The sequence below is a fragment of the Helianthus annuus genome, chromosome 16, assembly GCF_002127325.2.
Source record: "Helianthus annuus cultivar XRQ/B chromosome 16, HanXRQr2.0-SUNRISE, whole genome shotgun sequence".
Lineage (NCBI taxonomy): Eukaryota > Viridiplantae > Streptophyta > Magnoliopsida > Asterales > Asteraceae > Helianthus > Helianthus annuus.
Window position 1 is genome coordinate 201,497,124 of NC_035448.2, and position 23,948 is coordinate 201,521,071.

Here is a 23,948-nt window from a genome sequence, read left to right on the forward strand (position 1 = left end):
TCTTAGGTGACTTGGTTTTTATTTAAAAAAAAAAAAAAAAGAAAAGTTTTGATTGGTCTACTCATCCTCTCTCCTCCTCTTTCTTCGATGAAGCCCCACCGGTTTCACTCCCTCTCTCTACCTCACCGATATGTTGGCGCCACCTCCCCTAATCGGTACCGGGGTCCCCGCGTGGGTTTTCGGTGGGTGCCCCGCCCACCCTTACTCTATCTAAAATGTTAAACATGAAATTATCAAAATAACCTTCACACGAAAAGTAAAATTCACCGCCGACCACCGGGTCATTCTCAGCGCGGCGGCTCCATGGAAGCCAACAACAGCGACGGCGGCGGCTCACCGGAAACTCCGGCAACGGAAAACATGACCACCATATCTCATCACTATTTCGGAGAATCAAACGGCTCCGATGACGCCATCTCCATCACCGTCATCGAGGTTTTCCATTAATTTCCCTACGTCTTCCTCTCTGTAAATTTATAAACATTTCGAACTATCAAATAATCTGTGATAGTAACGGTTATGATGAATTGTACAGAGCATGAAAGAAGATTATGGATTGTTCGTGTGGCCGTGTAGTATTATTCTGGCGGAGTATGTCTGGCAACAAAGATCACGCTTCCAAGGAGTTAGTGTGGTTGAGGTTAATTTCGATACTAAAATCTCCACATTTTGGGATTGCTTATTTTAGTGACTTATTAGCTTATTGATTTTTTGAAAAGTTAAAAAGTGTTTTGGGTGAAACTATTTTGCGAGGGGAAAAGTCAATAAGTCATGGCCAAAAGTTATAAGTTGTTTTGAAAAGCTAAGTCAAACATGGCCAAAAAGTTATGAATTTACATCGAGATAGATGGTAAACGAGCAACAAGCTGCGCCGCTACCAGTGGCGGATCTAGGATTCCGACCAAGCGGGAACGTTTTATAAATAGGCGGTAACGAAATCGAAAAAACGTCAAATTTTTCCGAAATTTACACTAAAAATGTCAAAAATTTTCCGACCAAGCGGTAGCGGAGGCTACCCCTTGGTTCTATATATATCCGCCCCTGGCCGCTACCCCTTTTTTAATAGCAAAACTAAGTCTTTTAAAAACTACGTACATAGATTTCGGGGTCATAATGTTACTATGCATCACCCTTTAAACTCGACTAAGTATCTTTGGGACTAACCAATGGGGTGGTGGTCCATTGGCAAAGGCAAAGCCTTTAAAACACGTTGGGAAGGGGAAGGTCTTGGATTCAAGTCCCACAGACGACAGGGATTAAAGAAATTAACCGTTCAAAAAAAAAGGTCCACAGCTCTGGCGCCAAGACACCAAAAGTATCAAAAGCAAATGGGATAAACAAGTGCTGGTTGTCAAGGCATGCTTTCTGAATTAGGAGTCAACTGAACCGATCTGAATTAGGAACCGAATTCGGTTTGTTAGATTTTGAAATTTTTTGGTTCGGTACATTTAGTTAGGACTAGGAGTCAAATCGAATCACCGAAAAAGATTTCGGATCGTTCTTTTTTTCGGTTACAAATACATTTCTAGTTAAAGATTTGCACACCTCCAAATTGAGGCACGGCCATCATGTTAACATGCACGTCTTTGCAGGGGCGAAGGTTAGAAGGGCCGGGGGGGGGGGGAACTTTTCGCTCAGTAGTGTTATGTATGTAGCTTTCGTATAGAAATTTTTGCGTATAGAAATTCTGCATTGTGTTTATTATTATTAGTTATTCAAAGTTAGCATGATGTTAGTTTGAACTTTGCAGCTTGGGGCCGGGACATCACTGCCTGGTTTAGTAGCTGCAAAAGTAGGTGCAGATGTCGTTCTTACCGATGACTCAGACAGACTAGAGGTATGTATAAACAATGTCTATTTCATTGTAATTTTCGTTTGAAATACTCACACTTCAGCAAAGAGTATGCAGTATCTTATGAGCTTGTAATAATCAATTTGCAGGTTCTGGACAACATGAGAAGAGTGTCTGAACTAAACAACATCAAATGCGAGGTAAGAATGATTCTTTATTATTTGTATAGATGCATACTGTGTGTGTGCGCATATGTGTTGACCTGTCGGCTGATAATATAGAGGATAAAATTTCCACGTCCAATAACAAACGTTGATCTTTTATTTAGATTCTCCTTGCCGTAAGTTTGTATGTTACAATTCCTTCACAAAGAATATTTTAGAATGGGTAAACTTAGAGGTGGCGATTTCTACCAATATACTTATGAATGGGCCAATTCTTGTTATATTTTGCACATGGTTGCAAAAATCGCGACTAGCCGGCGATTAATCACTGACTAGTCGCTAGTTGCACATCAACTGAGTAATTTTCAGCTAATCAGTAAAAAAATCGCTAGTTGGCCTAGTCGGCCCTAATCGGCCCTAGTCTGTCCTAATCGCGACTAGTCGGTCGGGAAAAATCGGAAAAAATCGGGAAAAAACAAAAAAAAAATCGGAAAAAATCATAAAAAATCAGAAAAAATCGGAAAAAAATCGGAAAAAAACACATATTCCGGCCAAAACCTCCCAGATTCCGGTCAAAACTTGTCCACTTAAAAAAATTACGTATAAAAATATATGTATATATGTATAAAAACTTAAAATTATACATAAAAAGTCCGATCCGATTAATCCCGATTAATCCCGAGTAGTCGCTAGTCCCTACCTCACCGACCCGCTAGCGACTAGCGAGTTCTCCAACCTCGATTTTGCCTCTAGTGGGTAAAATGAAAATATTAGCTATAAAGGAAATAGTTTAAAGCATGATAAAGTGTTTGTTTGTATAAAGGAGGGCTGCCCGGATAAAGTGAGTGGTGAATGCTGTATAAGAAAATGATGTTTTTTTTTTTTTTTTTTTTTTTTTGTTGAATAAATAAACGGTCTTAATGATTGTAAAAACTTGTTTAACCCCTAAATTTGTGTTGAATGAAAAATGGACTTCGATAACTAAAATGGATGTAAATTTCTAAATTGCAACAGTTGTGAGAGTATTCAATATTTAAACAAAGGATATTTACTATTATTAAGGATGTATATCTGATATATTTTATTAGAATTAAATTATTTCATAAATATAAATAATATCAACAATTGAATATTAAAATACCATAGTAAATACATACATTAAATATGAACTTGAAATATTAAATATTGAATGATAATTACAGCATCAATACCAAATTGAAATATCAAATAGAGTAAATTACGTTTTTGGCCCCTATGGTTATATCACTTTTACTATATTAGCCCAAAATAAGAATTTTTAACATATCTGCCCCCATGGTTTCTATAACTAACCATTTTGGCCCCTAAGTCTAACCATTTTAGCCCCCATGGTCTCTATAACTAACCATTTTGGCCCCCATGATCTCTAGACTTAGGGGCCAAATTGGTTAGTTATAGAGACCATGGGGGCAGATATATTAAAAATTCTTATTTTGGGCTAATATAGTAAAAGTGATATAACCACGGGGGCCAAAAACGTAATTTACTCTATCAAATATTAAGTTAAGTTCTTAAATTGAAATAGAGTTAAAGATATGATGGTATCACTTGCTTTCTTTGTTAAGACATTTTGTTCACATACAAACCATCAAGCTATCTAGATTAAGAGCTGTTCACATACAGACCGTTACGTTAAACTGAAACAACCCCCAAGTTATTTTATTCTAAATATATAAGTGTACCATTGAACTCATATAACTCCTTTAATCAATTTTGACCCACTAATATATTGGTAGGATAATAAAGTTCTCATGGAAAAAAAATCCGGACTGTAAAAGCCTTCCTGTTTTGACCCAATTCCCAACCTGCCTGACCCGCTATTTTTGCTAGTTCTTCAGCTTAAAGCACCAGATTAACCGTTTAGATTTATTACTGTCTTTCAGGTAATGGGACTTACATGGGGCGTGTGGGACGAGTCTATCTTCAGTTTACGACCACAAGTAATCCTTGGAGCTGACGTGTTGTATGACTCAAGTGGTAGGATATGTTTTTTTTTATTGTCATCGTTTTCCCCTAATTACGGAAAATGTTTAAAGTTGACACGAAGATTTCGTTCCGAAATATCGCACAGCCTTCGATAATCTCTTCGCCACTGTGAAGTTCCTTCTAGAGAAATCACCTGGATCGGTTTTTATCACAAGCTATCACAATAGAAGGTACTTACTGTTTTAAACCAGTCAGTTGAATAATGAATACGCTCTTTCTCTTTGTCAACAATATTGCATATCGACTTTTGCAGCGGGCATCACCTTATCGAGTTCTTAATGGTGAAATGGGGATTGAAGTGTGTGAAGCTTCTTGATGGATTTTCGTTCCTGCCATCATGGAAGGCTTCTGGTTTAAGTGGTAATATTCAATTGGTAGAAATTGTTCTAAGTGATGTTGCGAAGAACTGAAGATGCTTTCTCAAGGCTAAGGTTCAATGGAGAATAATTGTTATGCAAAGGCCTATCCAAAGGTAAACCGGAAACATGAGCTATTTAATTTTCATATCAGATATGCATTTCGGTTGATGCTTAAATTTCATGATATCAAAAGTCCAATGGCACATGGTGTTAATAATTTGCATCACACTATGCAGTTATAGCGGTCCAAAATCAAATAGCGGTCAAGGGCATTTGAGATATGGGTTATCGCGGTGGGTTATCGGTAATTTTATATCAAGCAGAATTTATATATATGAAATCTTTCCCCGAGTCCACATCGACCAAGGTATCCAAAATAACGGCCAATATCGGTCAAATGTCGGTGCGGTTCTAGTTGTAAGATATCTAGCGCCGATAATCAGGGGCGGAACCAGAGGGGGGTCAAGAGGGTCCGCTGACCCCCCGTACATAGAAATTTGTAAGATTTTTATATGTACAGCCTAAGATTTTTCTAGGAGAAAACATGTTTTAGACTCTCTAGTTGTAGCCGGTAGAAAAGAGAATTGAATCACACTTTCAATAGTAGACTAAAGATCTCATCTTTTGGTTTGAGTTGCTTTCTGATAAGAAATAAGTCTTTCTAGTGGCATCATGAATCGTTTAGTTTGATGCTTAAGAAAGTGTATTGGGAATAGTTTGTAGTTATTTTTTATGTAGAAAGTTTAAGATGGTATCGAACCTAACTCTTAAATCTAGAAATAAATAATGTATATGGACTTCAAAAGATTAGAAACATCACATAATATGATTGAAACATTTGGCTTGTGTTTTATTTTGATTATGCAAGTATATAACCTAACCAAGGATATGGGTACACCCCCCCCCCCCCAAGTCACCTAGACCCCGGCTTGTTGATCTTCTAACGTAAGCTCCAAGACTTCACACCATCTCTTCATCAGTTCATTGACATAATACGCTCCACTTATTGGTAGATTTTGATTTTGATCAAGAGTGGATTTTATAAGATTTTGTGTTATTTTTAACAGTTATTGATTGCATATGATTAGATGAAAATCCAGGATGAAATTATGAATTGTAATGAACATGGTGATGTTGACAAAAAACGACTCAAAAATGGCAATTTGGTGGAATTCGTTGACCAAATTGGTTAAAGCTAGTTTTGAATGATCAATTATACTTTTGTCAGTGCGTTTCATGCGTCTAGCCTTAAAATTTATACGGAAGGTGATCAAACTCATTTTCGATAATTTTGAAATGAAGGGCCGGGTTGAAATTGAGCAATTTAAGCTCAAATCCAATCTTGAGTGTCTAATCAAATGACCAAATGAATACCAATAATTGATTTCTGGTTGGTTGAAATAAACTTGTCATGTAAAAGATAAAGTTAACGTTGATTTAATTGGAATCCTAGCTTATTAAGGCGAGTGCATAGAGGTTTTAAGACGGAATGTATATACACCAAAATATTCTATATTAAGACGGAACTTGCTTGATGCTTGTTAAGTGATATCATGGACCGACATGACTTGCAGGAAAGATATCATGAGTTAGGGCGTATATCGATGATTTTTGGATGGAGGGTAGTAAGATTTGATTGTATTAGAGATAATGCGCGTAGCATATAAGGGGCCGGGAGGGGCGCCCGACCCCCCGAACTTTTCGTTTAGTAGTGTTGTACATGTAGTTTTCGTATAGATATTTTTGGGTATATACGTTTTCGACCCTCCGGTTCTATAGAAACTTTTGGGTATATACGTTTTCGACCCCCCCGATGAAAACTTCAAGCTTCGCCACTGGTTATATCTCATTTTTTTAACTTAAGTAACAAATATTGTTTGATTTTATTCATTTGTTGTACTTGTAGTTGTTTCTCTTCTCATGTTCAATTTTATAAAAGCCCAAAGACAAATGAAATGCATCTTCCATTATATCATAAACATGAACATTATTATAATAAATTTAATATGACCATGTCATATTCTTGCAAAGGCTTCCCTTTTTATCTCATAAACTTGCCACAACTAGCTTAACATCCACACCTTTCTGAACAGCAAACAGAGAACACTCTCACTCGAAATTACATATATGTCCTTGCGGGTAGTCTAATTTACGACCCTACAGTTCTTTCTGACCTCTTGACCACCTGTAATGCTACTCATCTTGATCATGGAGTTTACAAATGCATTTGTGAATGCGTATTTTGAACCCGCAAACTTTGCTGCCAGATTTCTAGTTTTCGGCAAATCAAGCAAAGCTTTATCCGAAGAAAATAAGACTTTTTTTTGGAAAATAAGTTTGTAGTATTTATTATCGAAACTTGTAGAAGAAGGATCCATTGGAACTCCTGCGTTCTTTGCGTTTTTGACTGGACAAATTTTCTTTAAACTTGCGGCAAATGAAGGGTTGAGTGACGGGTCAACATCAGTTACTGAGTTGAAGTTGTGGATTCGGCTTTTGAATGATGAGCAATGGGAGAAACCAAGAGTATGACCACCTGAAAACAAGGTAAATGCACAAAATTTTTATGTATAAAGATTATTAGTTAAATAATATAATGTCTTATTGTATGTGACACTCGTTATTTGTATAAAAGATTAAATATGTTTGTACCAAAAGCGTTCCAGGCCAATCCGGCCCGTTTGTATCTAATATCACCCATTGTGATTTGTTACCCAACCTACTTCACCCGCACATTTTACCACCTCTATTATGTTTTCATGACCACACCGGACCGGCCAGTTTGGTAGGGTTGGACCAGTTTTGAATTTTTTACTTCTTGCAAAAAAATAAAAAAAAAAAAAATAAATAAATAAATAAAAAAAAATAAAATATTTTATAGCTCGCGGAATTTCAACTCTTCTAGGAAGAAATTGATGTTGCATTATTAGATATATAAACTGAATACTCTCAAAAAACATTTAATCTCTTTTATTCATTACAACTTTTATTATATCTTTTAAGAAGAAAACAATATATAAATTATTTATTTTTTAAATATAGCTAACACGACAACATTCTTTTAGAGCATTCACATTCAATCCACCATATTTTCACCCTAAATTACACTAAAAAACACTACATTTTCTCTCTCCTTTTCAATTAAATAATAATTTTTATACATTTATCATTATCTTTTCTCTATCCTCCACTCACAACCACTTTCAAAATATATTAAAAAATTATAGGGGGTGAATAGTGTCCCCCCAAATATACAGATGAACAGTAACATTTTCTCTCTCCTCCACTCACAACCACTTTTTATACTTTTTATATTTTAAAAACACCACACACATAATTTAGTTATTTGGATGTGAATGCTCTTATTAAACTTTCAATTCAATTTAATATGCTATATACACTTAATGTAATATATAACTAGGGGATGGTTCAAATGAAAACCACTTTTATTGTGAAAACTCGAAAACTAACTAAAAAAAGCATAAAAAACACACAATTTTTTTTTTCAATTTTTTTTTATAAAAATCGCTAGTTTTTATATATAAAAAAAACTTTTTTTCAAAAAAAAAAAAAAAAAAAATTTTGTGTAGTGCACATGTGTAATAATACACATGTGTAGTACACATACATATGTGCAGTATTACACATGTGCACTACACAAAAATTTTTTTTTTGAAATTTTTTTTTATATTAAAAAACCTGCGAAATTTTGATTGCAAAAAAAAAAAAATTAAAAAAATTTTTTTTTTGTATGTTTTTTTGGCTTTTTTTAATTAGTTTTCGAGTTTTCACAATAACTAGTGGTTTTCATTTGAACCTTCCCCTATATAACTATTATTCAAAATTAGTTATATCATCCGGTTTTTAAATCTGGTCCAACCGATGAACCTGTAAGGTGGTCGGTTCGATGACCACCGGAAGTTTTGACAGCTGATGTTACCTGAAAGTGCCACTAGGTCATCTAGAGATAGACCTCTTTGAGCAAAGCTTTTTTGAAGTTGGGATATATTGAAGGTAGGAAAGGGGAGTTGTAATGTTTCACTTGCTAATGATGTTCTTCCATCTTTTCTTCCTTTAGGAACATCCCATGATGGCCCTCCAGACTGTATAAAACACAATTAATCATGATATTTTTATATTTACTAAACTAATATTCAAACAATATAACTTTTGTTATTACCAGCACGACGGAATCCCTAGCCGCTAAAGCTAAGATATCAGCACACGAAACTATTCCTGGGCACGCAGATTCGACTGCTTTCTTAGCATTATCGATGACATAAAATGCATGCAACGAAATATTTGGTGGCCCGTCCTTTTCAGCTTTGTTTTTTCCCTTAGAATCCAGCAAAACAGAAGCATCACACCCCTTCCAAAAATATCAAACCGAATTAAGTCACCGACACAAACAAAATCATGCAACTTAAAACATAAAATAAATAATTTTTTTTTACCCTTATGAAACAGTCATGGAAGTGCATCCTTAGCAACGCCGCAGGGACTTTCTTGTCACTTGTCGCTGCGTCCCTCACTGCTTTTCTGACGAGTGATTCGACATTAGGGCATGTTTTCGCATAGTAGTTTGAGCTTAGTGAAGTTGCGGAAGTGAACAACGAGAAAATGAGTAGTGAGGCTAACAATGCAGACATGGCTATATGTTACTTGGTCACAGTGATGATTCTGCATGGAGTTCATGCATTGTAATTTATAGAAAGGGATCCATCATCCATGAAAATAAGAGTGGGTAAGATTTGTTATGGTGCTTCATGGTTGGTATGATAACTAACTGATGGTCATGCCTGAATGGAGTATGTTTGAAGCATTTAATTACCAGACAAATTACATTGTCTATTCATAGCTTTCATCTTTAGGCATTTCAAAACTTTATTTGGTGAGTTGTTTTACAAAGTATGAAGGGACTATTTTTATCATAATGATTTGGATCCAATGATTCATGGTTACCAAATGTATCAAGTAGAGGTAAAGGGATACAGTTTAGGTATTATGTAAGTTGAATAAGTAAAATTAAAGTAATTTTTTTTATTAAAATCGAACTGGTTGAAAGTCGTGCGAGTGTAATTTAAGCATATATAACCTTATGGATTATGTCCAATTGTTGAGTGTTATGTGCGTTATGTACAAGGCTTGATGCAAAACTACTATCGAGTCGGGGGTCTCAGTGAAAGCATCATCTCTATTCCTACTGGGCTAGAGATAAAACTGTCTACATCTTATCCTCCTCCTCAGACCTTACCTTAGTTTTGCTATTGGTTGGATATACTGAGTATGATGATGATAATAATCTTATGGATTACTTTATTAGAAAAAATATTATAAAACAGGTTGATATCATTAAAAACTTCTACATACTTTCTTATTTTTTACATGCAACCTGATTTTAGTATATAATTAAGGCTCTTGAATTTGTTTAGATACATACATTTTTTTCTTTGAATAAATGAATTGTTACCCTATTTGCCTGTTAAACTAATCAAACTCTGAGTGACCATCCATTTGTTGAAAAATAAGTTTTTTTGCAATGTATTTTTTCACTTCGCAAAAGAGTACATCCACGACGACAGGAAATACATACATAACCGCTACATATATAACGATAGCATATATAACCGGCCAGTGACGGACCTAAGGTTATTTTCTTAGGGGGCGATCGGAATGTTTAACCGAACTTTTAGCGGGAGATATCGAGATTTTTGCTTACAAATTACACTAATTTTTTTATGCGGGTGACCACCACTGTAAATAACGATAGTGTTGGTAACTGATATCTGTTATTGATTATACATATATTGTACAAAGACTTTTATATATTAACTAGTTTTTGCCCCGCCCGCGTTGCGGGGCAATAAGCCGAATATTTTTCTCTCATAACATGTATGTCTATACAGAGGGCAAAATCGTAAATTATATTTTGAACTGGAGGCGAAATCATAATTTTAAACTGAGAGCAAAATCATAATTTTGAGCTAGGGGGAAAAATATAATTTTATTTTGAACTGTGGGCAAAAACGTAATTTTGAGGTGAGCGTAGAATCGTAATTTTGAGCTAGAGGAAAAAGCAACATTTTATTTTAAACTGGGTGCAAAAATGTAATTTTAAACGGAGGGCGAAACCGTAAATTGAAACTGGGAACAAAATTAAAAGTGAGTTTTTGAACCGAGAGCAAAAGCGTAATTTTGAGCTAGGGGCAAAATTATAATTTTATTTTGAGCTTGGGGCAAAAACGTAATTTTAAACAAAGGACGAAAGCGTAATTTTAATCTGGAAATAAAATTAAATTAAAAATAAGTTGGTCCAATAGGGAAGTGTCAGGCAAGCTCTCTGGCACTATTCCCCTTACTTGGAAATGTATATGTTGGAAATATTAGGTTTATAAATTTTTTAAGGTAAAATGATTTTTTTTGATAGCTTTAACTCATAACCATACCATATTTTCTAATCATATTTAACTTATAATTATTCATAAAATATAAAGACAATTTAAATGTATCTATCTGTATATTTATCTATGGACATGTTTTGACTCCATACTATACTTGGCATGTTAGTTACCATCTCTATACCTAAATGGAATAAACAAAGACACCCCATGTTCTTCATATGATTACATTTTGATTTGTAGTTTTGTTTATTTTTGGTTTAAAAAAGCGTCATAATTGTTTCTCTAGTAATAATTCCAATCCAAAATTTATGAAATGTTATTCCAGTTGATTACTAGCGTTGAATTTTAACTAGCAAAAGTTAACATACAATCATTACCACTTAGTAAGAATTAAATAAGTATATAAGTTTTATGTGTTGATTGGATTTATGCCAAATTCACAATTTGGTGATATAGTTTTTTCATTAAAGTAAGAGTGAATTGCAAAAATTGTTCTTTATCTTTATATACATTTGCAGGTGGTGTCCTTTATGTTTAAAATTGACGAGTTTTGTACTTTGTGTTTTAAAATCCTGTACGTTATGTCCTTTAGGCCTAACCTAGTTAATTTTTTCGTTAAATCTAATCATGTGCCTTGCACATGAGGGCAATTTTGTCACTTTACCTTTTAGGGACTGGTTATATAAAAACTTAAATAACTAACCATTTTATTAAAAAAAAACACTTTAATCACCACCATAACCTCTACCTCTGTACCACCTTCCTCTGTACCACCATAATCACCATCACAACCTCCTTCCACATGTTTCCACTATAACCACTACCACAACCTCCTTCCACCATTACCACAACAGCCTCCTTCGACCACCGACACTACCACCACAACCACAGCTTCCTTCCACCACCGCCACCTGTTTCCACCATACCCACCAACCCACCACCGTTGCAACGACATCATCATCACCCATCCACCCCGCCACCACCACCAAAATTTCATCCAAACACAAACCCCCAAATTTTCAGATTCAATACAAACCCCAAATTTTTCAGATTCAACTTAATTCAACAAAAATCTCCTAAAACTAGGTTAAATCTAAACCTACCGATTTGATGATTTGCTGAACCTGATGTTGCACGAGTGTTTGGTGTAGATAATCGACTTGTTTCAGAAGTGCCATAATAAGCATCCTTATGGAAATTTTTTGGTGAGTCTACATATCTCAAGATAAAGCTCGAAATGTTTCTGGCAGGTGGGCAGTGGTGGGCGGTAGTTGGTGGAGGTTTTTGATGGTTGATGGAGGCGGTTGTTGGTGGTGGTGGAGAGGGGTAGAGAGAGAGAAAGAGAGAGAGAGAGAGATGTAGAGACAGGGGGGATAGAGAAAGAGGGATGTTCAGTAAGTGAGAGGGTAGAATATTATATATTATTAAAACATTTTTATTTTTGTTTTATTTGTTAAAACATTTTTATTTAAATGGGTAAAAAGACCAAAATACCCTTTTGTGATCTAATTTAACTGAAAAAATTAAAATACCCTTTTGTGATGTAATTTAACTGAAAAAATTAACTAGATTAGGCCTAAAGGACATAATGTGTAGGGATTTTAAAACATAAAGTACAAAACTCGTCAATTTTAAACATAAAGGACACCGTCTGCAAATGTATGTAAAGATAAAGGACAATCTTTGCAATTCACTCTTAAAGTAATAAAATAACAAATATTTATTATTCTATATTTTTCGTATTAATGTCTTAGTGCAAACATGCCTAATGTAAGATCTTGTTAACTATTTTTTTACCGCGATACTATGCTATCAGTAAATTTATAGGAAATCAGGTTAACCGATAGGAAATTTGTAAAATACAATACCAAGCAAGTGATTTTCAAAGATATTAAGAACCGGAAGGCGAAGATAATTGGTATCGGAAGAATGAAGGCGAGGAAGAATTTCCTGTCAACCGAGTGATTGATTTAAATGTTACAGCATGAAATTTTTACTGGAATAATTGCTACTTCAAAGGCCAGTATATTTGTTTGGAGAGCTGCCGAAGGCAGGATTCCTACTGCGATGGCATTGTTAACATCAGGTGTAACTGTGCAAAATACATTATGTCCGATATGTGATGGCGAAAAGAATTTGCAAACCATCTGTCGGTGTTGTATAAGATGGCCGAAGAGGTCTGGCAAAACATCATTCTATGGTTAAAACTTCCGGTGAACATCAATGGAGGAGAGAATTAAAAGGATGGATAATATGGGGATCTCGACAAACAGAAAAAAGATTGTTCATGCAGTGTTCATAGCGACCTTGTGGAATTTATGGAATGCAAGGAACTACAAAGTTTTCAAAGGGGTGAAAACAAATAGACACAACATAGTGAAGGAGGTAAAGGAAATGTCTTATGAGTGGATAAGTTATAGGTCTAAATTCAAACAGATTACATAGGAGGAATGGAAAAATTTTGAACTTGCAGTTTAAGATGAAAAGTGCAGGGAAATTGTTTAGTTTTGTTCTTTGGTTATGTTTTTTTACTTTGATTTGCAGCGTCTTGCTGTAATCTTGTTGATTATGATGAATAAATTTTCGTTGCCTTTCAACAAATTTTAAAAGCCTGTGTTGTTTGTTTTTTCAGAGGTAAAATGTCTGCAGTCTGTGGATCATATCTGCAGACATCTGTAGCAGAAGAGGTGGACCAAACCTCTGCAGTCTGCAAGAAGAAGACTGTTTGTTCTTTAACTTCTACAAGCCGCTGAAATAAACTGAAATTTAAATAAACTGATTTAATTCATTTAAAAGAGTTTTTCAACATTCAAATTTAAATAATGGTTATACAATACTGAAATAATATTCATAAAAACACAATAACATTTTTTTAACTCATTTATTACATACATTGCATTAACTGCTCAACAATCTCATCTCGTAACTGAGCCATATATTCCCGATCAGATACAGTACCATGTGCTTCAACCTCATCTTCATCATCATCAACGTGTTTATCTCATCAATGCAAGTCTCTAATAAGCATTTTAGATGCTCATTTGACCATTGTTGTTTCCCTCCCATTTCTATTAATCAACAAACAAGTAATGAACATAATAGGCACAAATCTATTAAGCATAACAACCATTTTATCATAATGAACATCTAAATGAAACAACATAATAGGCATGAATAACAATGAACATCTGGAAATTCTAATAACCATTTGATCACAATGAACATCTAAATCAAAGAATCAAAAATAATCTTGTAATGAATAACATCTAAATCAAAGAATCAAAGAATCCACAAAGTGCTAATAACAAAAACTAACACCAAAATTCTGAAAACTAACACGAAAATTATGAACACTAACAACAAAAAAATCTGAAAACTAACAACAAACACCAAAACAAACATGATTTATGTCGATTTCAATATGGGTGCTGGTTATAAATGTCGGCTGGTCGCCTGCGACTTGGTCACGTTGAGGTTGTGGAGGTCGGGTGGCGGTGAAGAGGGAGATGCGGTGAAGAGGGTGGCGGCTGGGAAGGAGAGGTGTCGGTGAAGAGGACAAGGGGGCGGGGTGAGGGAGAGGTGGTGAAGAGGGTGGACAGTGGGAGGGAGGACGTTGGTGAAGAGGCTGGATGGTGGGGATGGAGGCGCCGGTGGGGAAGGTTGGACGACTTTGACAGGAACTTTAAAAAGCGAGAAATAGTATCCTGGAAGGCTTTGAAGTACTGACTTGATTAACAACCACTTTGTTTTGCCTATGTTTAAACCAAAGAAAACTCGTTGTCTTGATATTCGCCACAATATCTGCCACCTTGAAACTCTTATGCTCGAACAAACTTTGGTTTCTTGTACGCTAAATCCACCAACACGCTATAATAAAAACTCCTCGAATGACTTCCTTCCTCGTGGTCGAATCCGCGCAAGTGTTGTGAAAGTCGAACAAATCGCTAACCGTGAAGGCAAACATCGTCGGAATTTTGCACCACGCCGATATCCCTTGCCAAACTCCCGTCGCAACTCTGCATCCTGTAAACAAATGTTTGACATTTTCCTCCCAATCGCCACAAAGAACACAATCCATATTACCCACATCAATGTTTCTTTTCATTACCGCCCTTTTCGTCGGGAATTCAATGTGACAAATGGCAAATAACTGTTCATTCCGTACAGTCTAATCACTATTTTTAGTCTATAATCTCATGCAATTAGCGTAATTTAATTACGTAACTATGTCGTTTATTAGATAACAGTGTTAAGACAAGAAAACAATGCTAAAACATATGTTGGTTTTCGTCGTAATGCGAAACCAATCAAACAAACAAAGTCCTAAAAGTGTTGGTAGAAAGTGTTGCGCGCACTATTCACGGTTACACTATTCATGCCAGCAAAACGTGAAAACAGAACGAAACAATGAAAAACGACACACGGATAACATAACTGAGTCCATTTATATAAGAAAACACTAATGTGGGAACAAGTCTTACAATACTACATAACTTTCCGGTACAACGCCCTAAATACAGAATCGTCCGATCGGCTAAAAATATAACATTTTTAACTCGTCCGGACTAACAATTAAGCATTTCTGGAACTTCAGAATTATGACAATTGATGGCATATACACTAAAACACATTGGGAATATCATTGTAGTTTCCAAAATTACAAACTTCCGGTATTATGTCGCTATACACATAACTAGTCCGTTATCGACCCGAAAACTAGTAAGCGGTATTTTCGTCACAAAACAACCAAACGAAAAAGCTAGTGAACTAGTTAAGCTTATTTTGGGATCCAACATCACTTCATAATACTTTCGGTCGCGGAAAAACAACTTACGAAAGACGTCCGTCGGTAGGATGTAGAAGCACCGTTGCGATCCGACACTTAAACGAAAGCCGTTTAAATTATCAAAAATACCATTTCTACTAGTTTAGTGAACTAGTTAATAATAATTATCATCCTAATTCATTAATTACCCCCTAATGGTGTACTTAAACACCTAATCACCGTACTTTGGCATTTTTTTTTGAAAGGAAAATTTCATTCAAACAAACCCGAAAGGTACTCAAAGCAAGGACCTACGAGCAAACAAGCGAAACAACATCAATCAAAGGGATACGAACACCAATTTTTCCAATCTACATCTTTCCATCTAGACCTATTACGAATCCATAAGTATGTCGTCGATTTGACAGTCTCGACGACCTCAATCGGCCTCCGTTGCTTGTTATTAAAAATACGATCATTACACTCATTCCATATCACCCACATAGTAGTGTAAACAATACCTCTTAAAACATGTCTTGCTTTTTTAGACTTTGTTTGAATCTCAGGCACTCTCAGTAGGTCCGACACATCAAACGCGAAACTAGGACTTAACCGGCACCAAGCTTCAATTCTGTACCATACTTCGTGAGAAAAAACGCAGCCGGTGAAAAGGTGCAAAGCCGTCTCCATATCAGCTTGACAGAGAGTACATGATGTTTGTTGAAGAATCACACCACGTTTAAGAAGTTCTGCGATCGTAGGAAGACGATTTCGTGCGGCCCTCCAAACCATAATTTTGCATTTTAAAGGCACCCAACCCTTCCATTTAATCAGCGAATTCTGAGCAGCCAAAGTGTTGTTGGAAAATAGATTTTTAGCCGAGCAAACTGTGAACAAACCATCCTTTTCAGGCTTCCATTTCCAGCCATCTACCCCACCCCTTCACTTGAATTCATGGATCTCATTAAGGAGCTGGAACAATTCAGCCACTTCTGCATGCATATATGTGAACAAACCATCCTTTTTAACCATACTTTGGCTAATGACCAAAATATCTTTATTTTTAACAATTTTTATAAAAAAATAATAATAAAATACCCCCCCCCCCTCATGTGAGCCGAATTTAAGGGTGGACCCCACCCCTTGATCTTGCTTGAATTTGTGGAGATATGAAGTATGGTGAGTGTTATGGTTGTTGTTGAACATAATCATAAAACCATCACTTTTAAACATATCATTCTATCATTCTTTTAACACATTTTCAACATAAAGAAACCCCCTTTTTCACCTCCAAAATCGGCAGCCATGGAACCCCCATAAACCCACCATAAATCCTTCATTAAACACTCTATTTTTCACATAATCTAGCCATTACAAGGTTATGTACACATGGGTTAAGCATAAGGAACATTTAAGGGAGTTCTTGGAGGCCTAATCTTCTCTTAATCTTCTTAATCACCTTGTGCAAAGTTGTAAGCTTTTTCTAACCATATTTAAGCTTCTTATTACTAGTATTTACTAGATGTACAAGTTGATCATCTTAAAAATCAAGAAAAACATAACCAAAAACCCTAATCCTAAACTTAATAATCTACTAATCATGATTGTTTATATGATTATTTGTGTAGATTAGTGTAGTTAGTTGATGTAATCTTGATGATTATGTTAATTTTGTAGAGATTAGTGGTTTAAAGTTTACATTTATGATGATCTTGTGATTAACATTATGTAGTATTTTAGATTAGTGTTAATCTAGTCATGTTAAACCTAAAAATGTGATTTAAATGTATGAATGTTTAAATCACACAAGATCATCAACTTCAAATATTATGAGCATGTGTATGTAAACAAGATTAAGTAAATTTTAAACCAAGAATAACCATGTGACCAAGTCTTAAAAACTCTAATGAACTTGATTATCACATAAAGCAAGCTTATGAAAATGTTTACTTTACAAAGTAAAGCATAAAAGAGTCTTAAGGATTTTTACAAAAGCATGGAAACTTTTAAGAATGAAAAATGATGAGAATCAAGTTTATATAATGATGAACTTGAAAAATGGTTATTTTAAAGTCTTGGATAGATTGTGCAAGTAATATGCTCATAAGAATTTGAAGGTAAAATTTTGTGATTAATGCTTGAAAAATGATTTTTGGAAAGCTTGATGAATTAATGATGATTTGGAAATTGATTTGGTGATTTAAACGCGTTTTGAAAACGTGGGAAACGTCATAGTTTAGGGGAAACTATGGCGAAATTTTCTAAAAACCTAATCGCGATTAAATGTATTTAATGGGGGATTAACAAGGTTAAACGCGATTAGTGGTCTTAAACGTCATTACGGAAGCTTTGATGAAAATGGTTAAGTCTCAAATATTCAAGAGTTCTTATGAACTTGAATATATATTTTCACAAAAATAAATGGGTGAAAATAATAACCATATATAAGCATGGTTGTAAAACAAGGTTTCCAAGGCCGAATACTCCCCGAGTAGTCGCTACAAGGTAGGCTGCCAAGGCGACTTTCTTTGACTCCGCCTAATTACTCGGAATCGGTCAAACGCGGTCAACCTCGGCCAAAATTGTATCTAGTAGGTCAAATCAGTCCGAGTTTGACTTAAAAAATAATAAAACATAATTTCTATGCCTATCATATTAAAGAATGAATATCATTTTTCACGTATTTTGTTATAGATATTAGTAAATTTATGTTATTTGACATATATTTAATTTCCAAAAACTAATTTCTTTATAATTTAACATGTCCGAGTACTCCCCGAGTACTCTCCGCCTAGGCCGAGTACTCTCAACTCCCCGGTCGACCGAGTAGAGAGCGCCTAGCGACTTTTACAACCATGTATATAAGTATAATTTTTGGCAAAAATTATATATTTTGGAAACTCATCAAGTATATGTATTATGTGCTATGTGTATGTACCTAGATACACTTAGGGTGATAAAAAAATAATACACACCCATGATACCAAGAAATACTTGTATGAAACGAGTATAAAAAGACACAAAAATACATATACATGCTTCCTACATGTTCCCAAAGAAATGAAATGAAAACGGATATAAATAAATCCTAAACATATTATATTCATAAGCGAATAAATGGACGAATAAACAAATCAGACAACGGACGAGTCCACGAAAATATATTCTTACGAAATAATGTATAATTCAAGCCGACAAGTAAGACACATAATTTATTTCGGTAAATAAAAGTATATATATCGTCACCGATGACAAAGGGCATAGCGTCATCACGAGAAGATTACTACGACACTTGGGCGTTTCGTTGACACAAGAAATATATATTAAACGATCACAACGACGTGTCTAAAAATATATATTTTTGACACCGAACTAATATATATTACCGACGACAAAAACCCGAAAGGTTTATAAAGTATAAAATTACTAAGTGATTTATATGAGTATATCAATATACTTGAGAAACCATAACTTAGTAAAAATAACAAGTGTAAGATTTCCCACTAAATGGACTCAATTAATTATGATGGGCTAGGCCCAATGACAAGATAACATGAGCTAGGCCCAATAACAAAATACATAGGCAAGTGCCCAATGACAAAATACATGGGCTAACGCCTAATGACATTAAAACGTGGGAAAAGGCCCAATGACATTAAAACGTGGGCAAAGGCCCAATGACATAGAAAGGTGGGTTAAGCCCAATGACATAAAAACGTGGGTTAAGCCCAATGACATAGAAACGTGGGTTAATGTAACACCCTTAATAATTTAACATAATATATCGAAATGTTTCATGATACTTTATAAAGTCAGAGTTTACAAAAGGATTTACTGTTTTAAACCATACATACTAGTGTAATTTCCCAAACATGTTTAGGATGGTACAAAATTCATTTAGGAGCCATCCCTACTAATCAACTAACAACTAGCTAAAGGATTCAAAACACCATCAACCAAAAGTATTTATGACATGTTTAAAGTTTAGACAAAATTATATTCATGCGGAAGCTTCAGTTTGCGTGTTCGGTTCTTGACAAGGTGCTTGATCATCATCCGAGAGAGATTTATTTGTACCTAGAGTCAAACACTAAAAACCGTTAGTTTCGACTTAGTATATAATGTATAAACAAGTTTGACAACACGAGTGGCCCTAAAATACAAGTTTTTCCTGGGTTCCACCGTAAATTACGGTGTCACCGTAAGTTACGGTGGACCTGGAATGATTATGGTTCTACCGTAACTCAGGAGGTTCTCACCGTAATAGTTTGAGCTCCACCGTAAATTATGGTGGAACCGTAATTTACGGTGGGCTCTGCACATTTACTCTTTTGCTATTTTTCAACTTTACAAGTTCGTAACTTTTTACTCGCTTATCCGATTTAACCGATTCTTCTTGCTATGAGTCCGTAATAAAACCTCGGACTTAATCATGTAAATTTTACATTGCGGAAACCGAGATACCCACAATTTGGTTCCCAAATTTCCTTATTTCCGTTATTCGACCCAATAGTATGAGTGCATAGCATCTCTTTTCATTCTTAAAACCTTTTCAACATATTTACCCAACTACCCGGGCTCACATACTTGGTGTTTTCATGCCAATTCCCTGGCTTTGCATTTCCTCTAAAACTATTACTTGATTGTTCGGAATTCAAGCATTCCGTTTCAACAATCCTTTTTCCTTTAACATCATTGTTCGACCCATATCCCGGGTTCTTATACTTAGATTCACTATCACCAAATCATTAGCATGGTGCAATTTATCATTTATCTAGATATGAGACTTTCAAGTCGCTACTTCCGTGACTATTTTAAAACATCATTTTGACCCGTTTTGCCATTTAGTGAAAACCATCACTTCAATGACTAACCCAACTAAATACCGAGTTCTTGTTTTGACCCGTTTGATAGTCGAGTGCACTTCGGCACTTAGCGACACATCAAACGCATCCTTTACTCTACAACATCAATTACATTTCAAACCAAAGTAAATAAACTTAATTTGACGAGACTAAAGTCGCGTACCTTCAAAGCGCACCTTTTCCGCGGGTATCACCTCCGGCGTGTCCACTCGACGTCCCGGATTCCTTGCCTAAAAGAGTCCAATTCATTAAAGATTAGAACTCTTTTTCATAAGCTTTAACGCATTCATTCATTACATATGTAAATCTGCGTTTTTAACAATCTTTAACATTTTAAATCCTCATTTAGGCGTTTTATCAAACACCTTGCGGGTCAGATTTTTACATGATCTAAACCAAGTTCATAACTTGAATTTATCACTCAAATTAACTTCAATTAAACATTATACACATATTTTAACATCAACAATTTCAGAGATTATCTCAAAATTTCAATTTTCACTAGAACAAGAGTCTTAATCCTAGTGTTTATCAAGTTCTACCAACTTACTAATCACCCACTATAGTGATTTTGATTTCTACAACTAACATGCAAGATTTTTAACAAGAAACATCTAGGGTTTGTCCCTAGACTTCACATTACTTCCAATTTCATGTTTTACAACACATAATCAAGCTCAACCTTCGATTTCAATCTCATGTAAGAATTTGATTTGTATCAAAATAACCTAATTTGACATACCTTATGACCTTCTTGACGAGGAGATCACAATTCTATGTTCAGATTTTGATTACAACGTGATTTGAGCCTTCAATTTAGAGTTTTTGTTGATGTTAGGGTTTGGAGGTGTGGGTGTCGCCCCTCTCTGTTGTTGATCGACCAGAACCTCAATTTTTGAGGTGTTTGGTTTGATTTCTTACTACTTAGTAATTAGAGTTTCATATTTAACAACTTTAGTCCCTCCACTCTTATCTAGTTTATATTTTTGGCCCTTTTAACTCATTCAAATGTTACTACAAGATTTTTAACTAACTAGGTTATTTATCCTAGTTAGCTTATTCTTGTTTATTATGTATTTTATAATTCTAGTATATAGTTTTTAAATTTCGGGATGTTACAAGTCCACCCCCCTTAAAGAGGGTTTCGTCCCCGAAACCGAATTACGTACCGAATAGCGTAGGGTAGAGCCGTTGCATTTCTTCTTCGGACTCCCACGTAGTATCCGCACCCTTCCGGTGTTCCCATTTAACCTTCACTTGGTTGATCCTTTTGTTTCTCAAACTTTTCACTTTACGATCTAGGATTGCAATTGGCCTTACCGCGTAGTTAAGGTTGTTATCCACTTCAATATCGTTGTAGTGGACACGAGCAGTTTCGTCCGCTAAACATTTACGGAGATGTGACACATGAAATGTGCTGTGTACCCCGCTCAACTCCTCAGGTAGCTCAAGGCGGTATGCTACCTTTCCAACCCGTTCCACAATTTCGAATGGCCCGATAAATCTTGGGCTCAACTTTCCTCTTTTTCTAAATCGAATTATCCCTTTCCATGGTGATACTTTCAACATTACCTTATCACCCACTTGAAATTCTATTGGCCTCGTTCGTTTATCCGCATACGATTTTTGTCGATCTTGAGCTGCTTTTAAGTGTGTGCGGATCAAGTCGATCTTACAATTTGTAGCTCGGATTATATCAGTCTGAGCTAACCCCCGTGGACCAACTTCTCCCCAACAAACCGGGGTTCGGCACTTTCTACCATATAACATCTCGTATGGAGCCATTTTAATACTCGCGTGATAACTGTTGTTATATGAGAATTCGACTAAGGGTAAATGGACATCCCAACTGCCCCCAAAGTCGATAATGCAAGCGCGTAACATATCTTCCAACGTTTGGATTGTTCTCTCACTTTGCCCATCCGTTTGGGGATGGTAAGCAGTGCTAATAAACAGCTTGGTTCCCATTTGCTCTTGGAAACCACTCCAGAAATCAGACGTAAACCGGGTGTCTCTATCAGACACTATGGATATCGGTACTCCGTGACGCGTCACAATCTCATTGGTGTACACTTCGGACATCTTTTCTGATGTATAAGTCTCCCGAATCGGAATGAAATGTGCACTTTTTGTCAATCGATCCACAACTACCCATATGGCGTCAAAACCACGGCTGGTTTTTGGAAGTTTAGTCAGTAGGTCCATCGTAATTTGTTCCCACTTCCAAACTGGAATGTCTAAGGGTTGCAGCTTACCGTATGGTTTTTGATGCTCTGCTTTGACTTGTAAACAAGTCAAGCACTTCTCCACGTACTTCACGATATCTCTTTTCATTCCGGGCCACCAATAATTTTGTTTTAAATCATTATACATCTTGGTCGCCCCCGGATGTATCGAATATCGAGATTTATGGGCTTCGTCAAGTAAAAGTGCTTTGGCTCCACATGTATTGGGAACCCAAATTCTCCCAAATCGAGTTTTTAATCCTTGGTTGCCGTCCTCCAAATCTTTTAACTGCCCTACTATTCTTTCCTTTTTCACATTCTCTTCTTTCATTGCCTCACCTTGAGATTTTCGAATTTGGTCGAGCAATCCCGATGTCACAATTAGTTGCATCTATCGGACTCGAATAGGCGCATAATCTGTCTTTCGGCTTAACGCATCCGCTACTACATTAGCCTTCCCGGGATGGTAATGTATATCACAATCAAAATCTTTTACCGTCTCCAACCACCGCCTTTGCCTCATATTTAATTCCTTCTGATCGAAGAAATACTTTAGGCTTTTGTGGTCGGTAAAAATAGTGAACCTTACCCCGTACAGATAATGCCTCCATATTTTCAAGGCGAACACCACCGCCGCTAGCTCGAGGTCATGAGTAGGATATCTCTTTTCGTGAGTTTTCAGCTGCCTTGAGGCATAGGCTATAACCTTGCCTCGTTGCATCAGAACGCAACCAAGCCCCGAATGCGAGGCATCCGAGTAAACTATCATATCATCCGTTCCATCCGGTAATGACAATACCGGTGCTTGGGTCAATTTTTCCTTAAGCGTTTGAAACGCCTTTTCTTGGTCCTCACCCCAAATAAATTTCTCCTCCTTGCGGGTTAGTTTGGTCAGTGGCATGGCAATTTTGGAGAAGTCTTGTATGAACCTCCGATAATAACCCGCAAGCCCCAAAAAGCTTCTGATTTCCGAAGGATTTCTCGGTGGATTCCATTTCGCCACAGCTTCTATTTTCGACGGGTCTACTAATACCCCGTTTGCGTTGATGACGTGCCCCAGAAATTGCACCTCTCGCAACCAGAAGGCGCATTTTGAAAATTTTGCATACAACTTTTCCCTTCTGAGCGTCTCCAAGACTTCGTACAAATGTCTTGCGTGTTCCGCTTCGTCCTTTGAGTATATTAAAATGTCGTCAATAAAAACTATTACCGACTTATCTAACATGGACTTGCAGACCCGGTTCATGAGGTCCATGAAGGCCGCGGGCGCATTTGTTAACCCAAAGGACATCACCAGGAATTCGTAATGTCCATATCGTGTACGGAATGCCGTCTTCGGTATATCTTCCTCC

General features: G+C 36.0%; 2 protein-coding genes and 1 long non-coding RNA gene across 4 annotated transcripts; 1 reads left to right on the plus strand and 2 right to left on the minus strand.

Moving 5' to 3' along the window:
* Positions 1-224: 224 nt before the first annotated feature.
* LOC110915511 (methyltransferase-like protein 23) lies at positions 225-5,145 on the plus strand. 2 transcript variants are annotated; one of them, XR_002579011.2, is made up of 8 exons: positions 225-435; positions 536-640; positions 1,751-1,837; positions 1,942-1,992; positions 3,879-3,972; positions 4,067-4,151; positions 4,235-4,453; positions 4,577-5,145. XR_002579011.2 is itself a non-coding variant. In XM_022160227.2 (7 exons), the coding sequence occupies exons 1-7, from the start codon at positions 304-306 to the stop codon at positions 4,389-4,391; spliced, it is 711 nt and encodes a 236-aa protein (XP_022015919.1). In that variant the 5' UTR covers positions 225-303; the 3' UTR covers positions 4,392-5,145. The 2 variants fall into 2 exon arrangements, 1 of the variants encoding a protein (XP_022015919.1); XM_022160227.2 differs by having other exon boundaries at positions 4,235-5,145.
* A 1,142-nt stretch (positions 5,146-6,287) lies between these two features.
* LOC110915510 (peroxidase 64) lies at positions 6,288-9,181 on the minus strand. The gene is made up of 4 exons (XM_022160226.2): positions 8,795-9,181; positions 8,521-8,709; positions 8,281-8,443; positions 6,288-6,876 (listed from the first exon to the last, which is right to left on the minus strand). Exons 1-4 carry the CDS (start codon positions 8,987-8,989, stop codon positions 6,485-6,487), a joined length of 939 nt encoding a protein of 312 aa, XP_022015918.1. The 5' UTR covers positions 8,990-9,181; the 3' UTR covers positions 6,288-6,484.
* A 10,231-nt stretch (positions 9,182-19,412) lies between these two features.
* Positions 19,413-21,200, minus strand: LOC110918221. The gene is made up of 3 exons (XR_002581155.2): positions 21,114-21,200; positions 20,535-20,601; positions 19,413-19,583 (listed from the first exon to the last, which is right to left on the minus strand). It is a non-coding gene; the product is annotated as an uncharacterized LOC110918221 (long non-coding RNA).
* Between the last annotated feature and the right edge of the window lie 2,748 nt (positions 21,201-23,948).

Excerpts from the sequence above, each read along its gene's own strand:
- LOC110915511 (XM_022160227.2), top strand. The coding sequence starts at position 304 with ATGGAAGCCAACAACAGCGACGGCGGCGGCTCACCGGAAACTCCGGCA. Across the intron at positions 436-535 it reads TCTCCATCACCGTCATCGAG|AGCATGAAAGAAGATTATGG; the intron begins GTTTTCCATTAA and ends TGAATTGTACAG. Across the intron at positions 3,973-4,066 it reads CGTGTTGTATGACTCAAGTG|CCTTCGATAATCTCTTCGCC; the intron begins GTAGGATATGTT and ends AATATCGCACAG.
- LOC110915510 (XM_022160226.2), bottom strand. The coding sequence starts at position 8,989 with ATGTCTGCATTGTTAGCCTCACTACTCATTTTCTCGTTGTTCACTTCC. Across the intron at positions 8,444-8,520 it reads CTAGGGATTCCGTCGTGCTG|TCTGGAGGGCCATCATGGGA; the intron begins GTAATAACAAAA and ends TGTTTTATACAG. Across the intron at positions 6,877-8,280 it reads TGACCTAGTGGCACTTTCAG|GTGGTCATACTCTTGGTTTC; the intron begins GTAACATCAGCT and ends CCTTGTTTTCAG.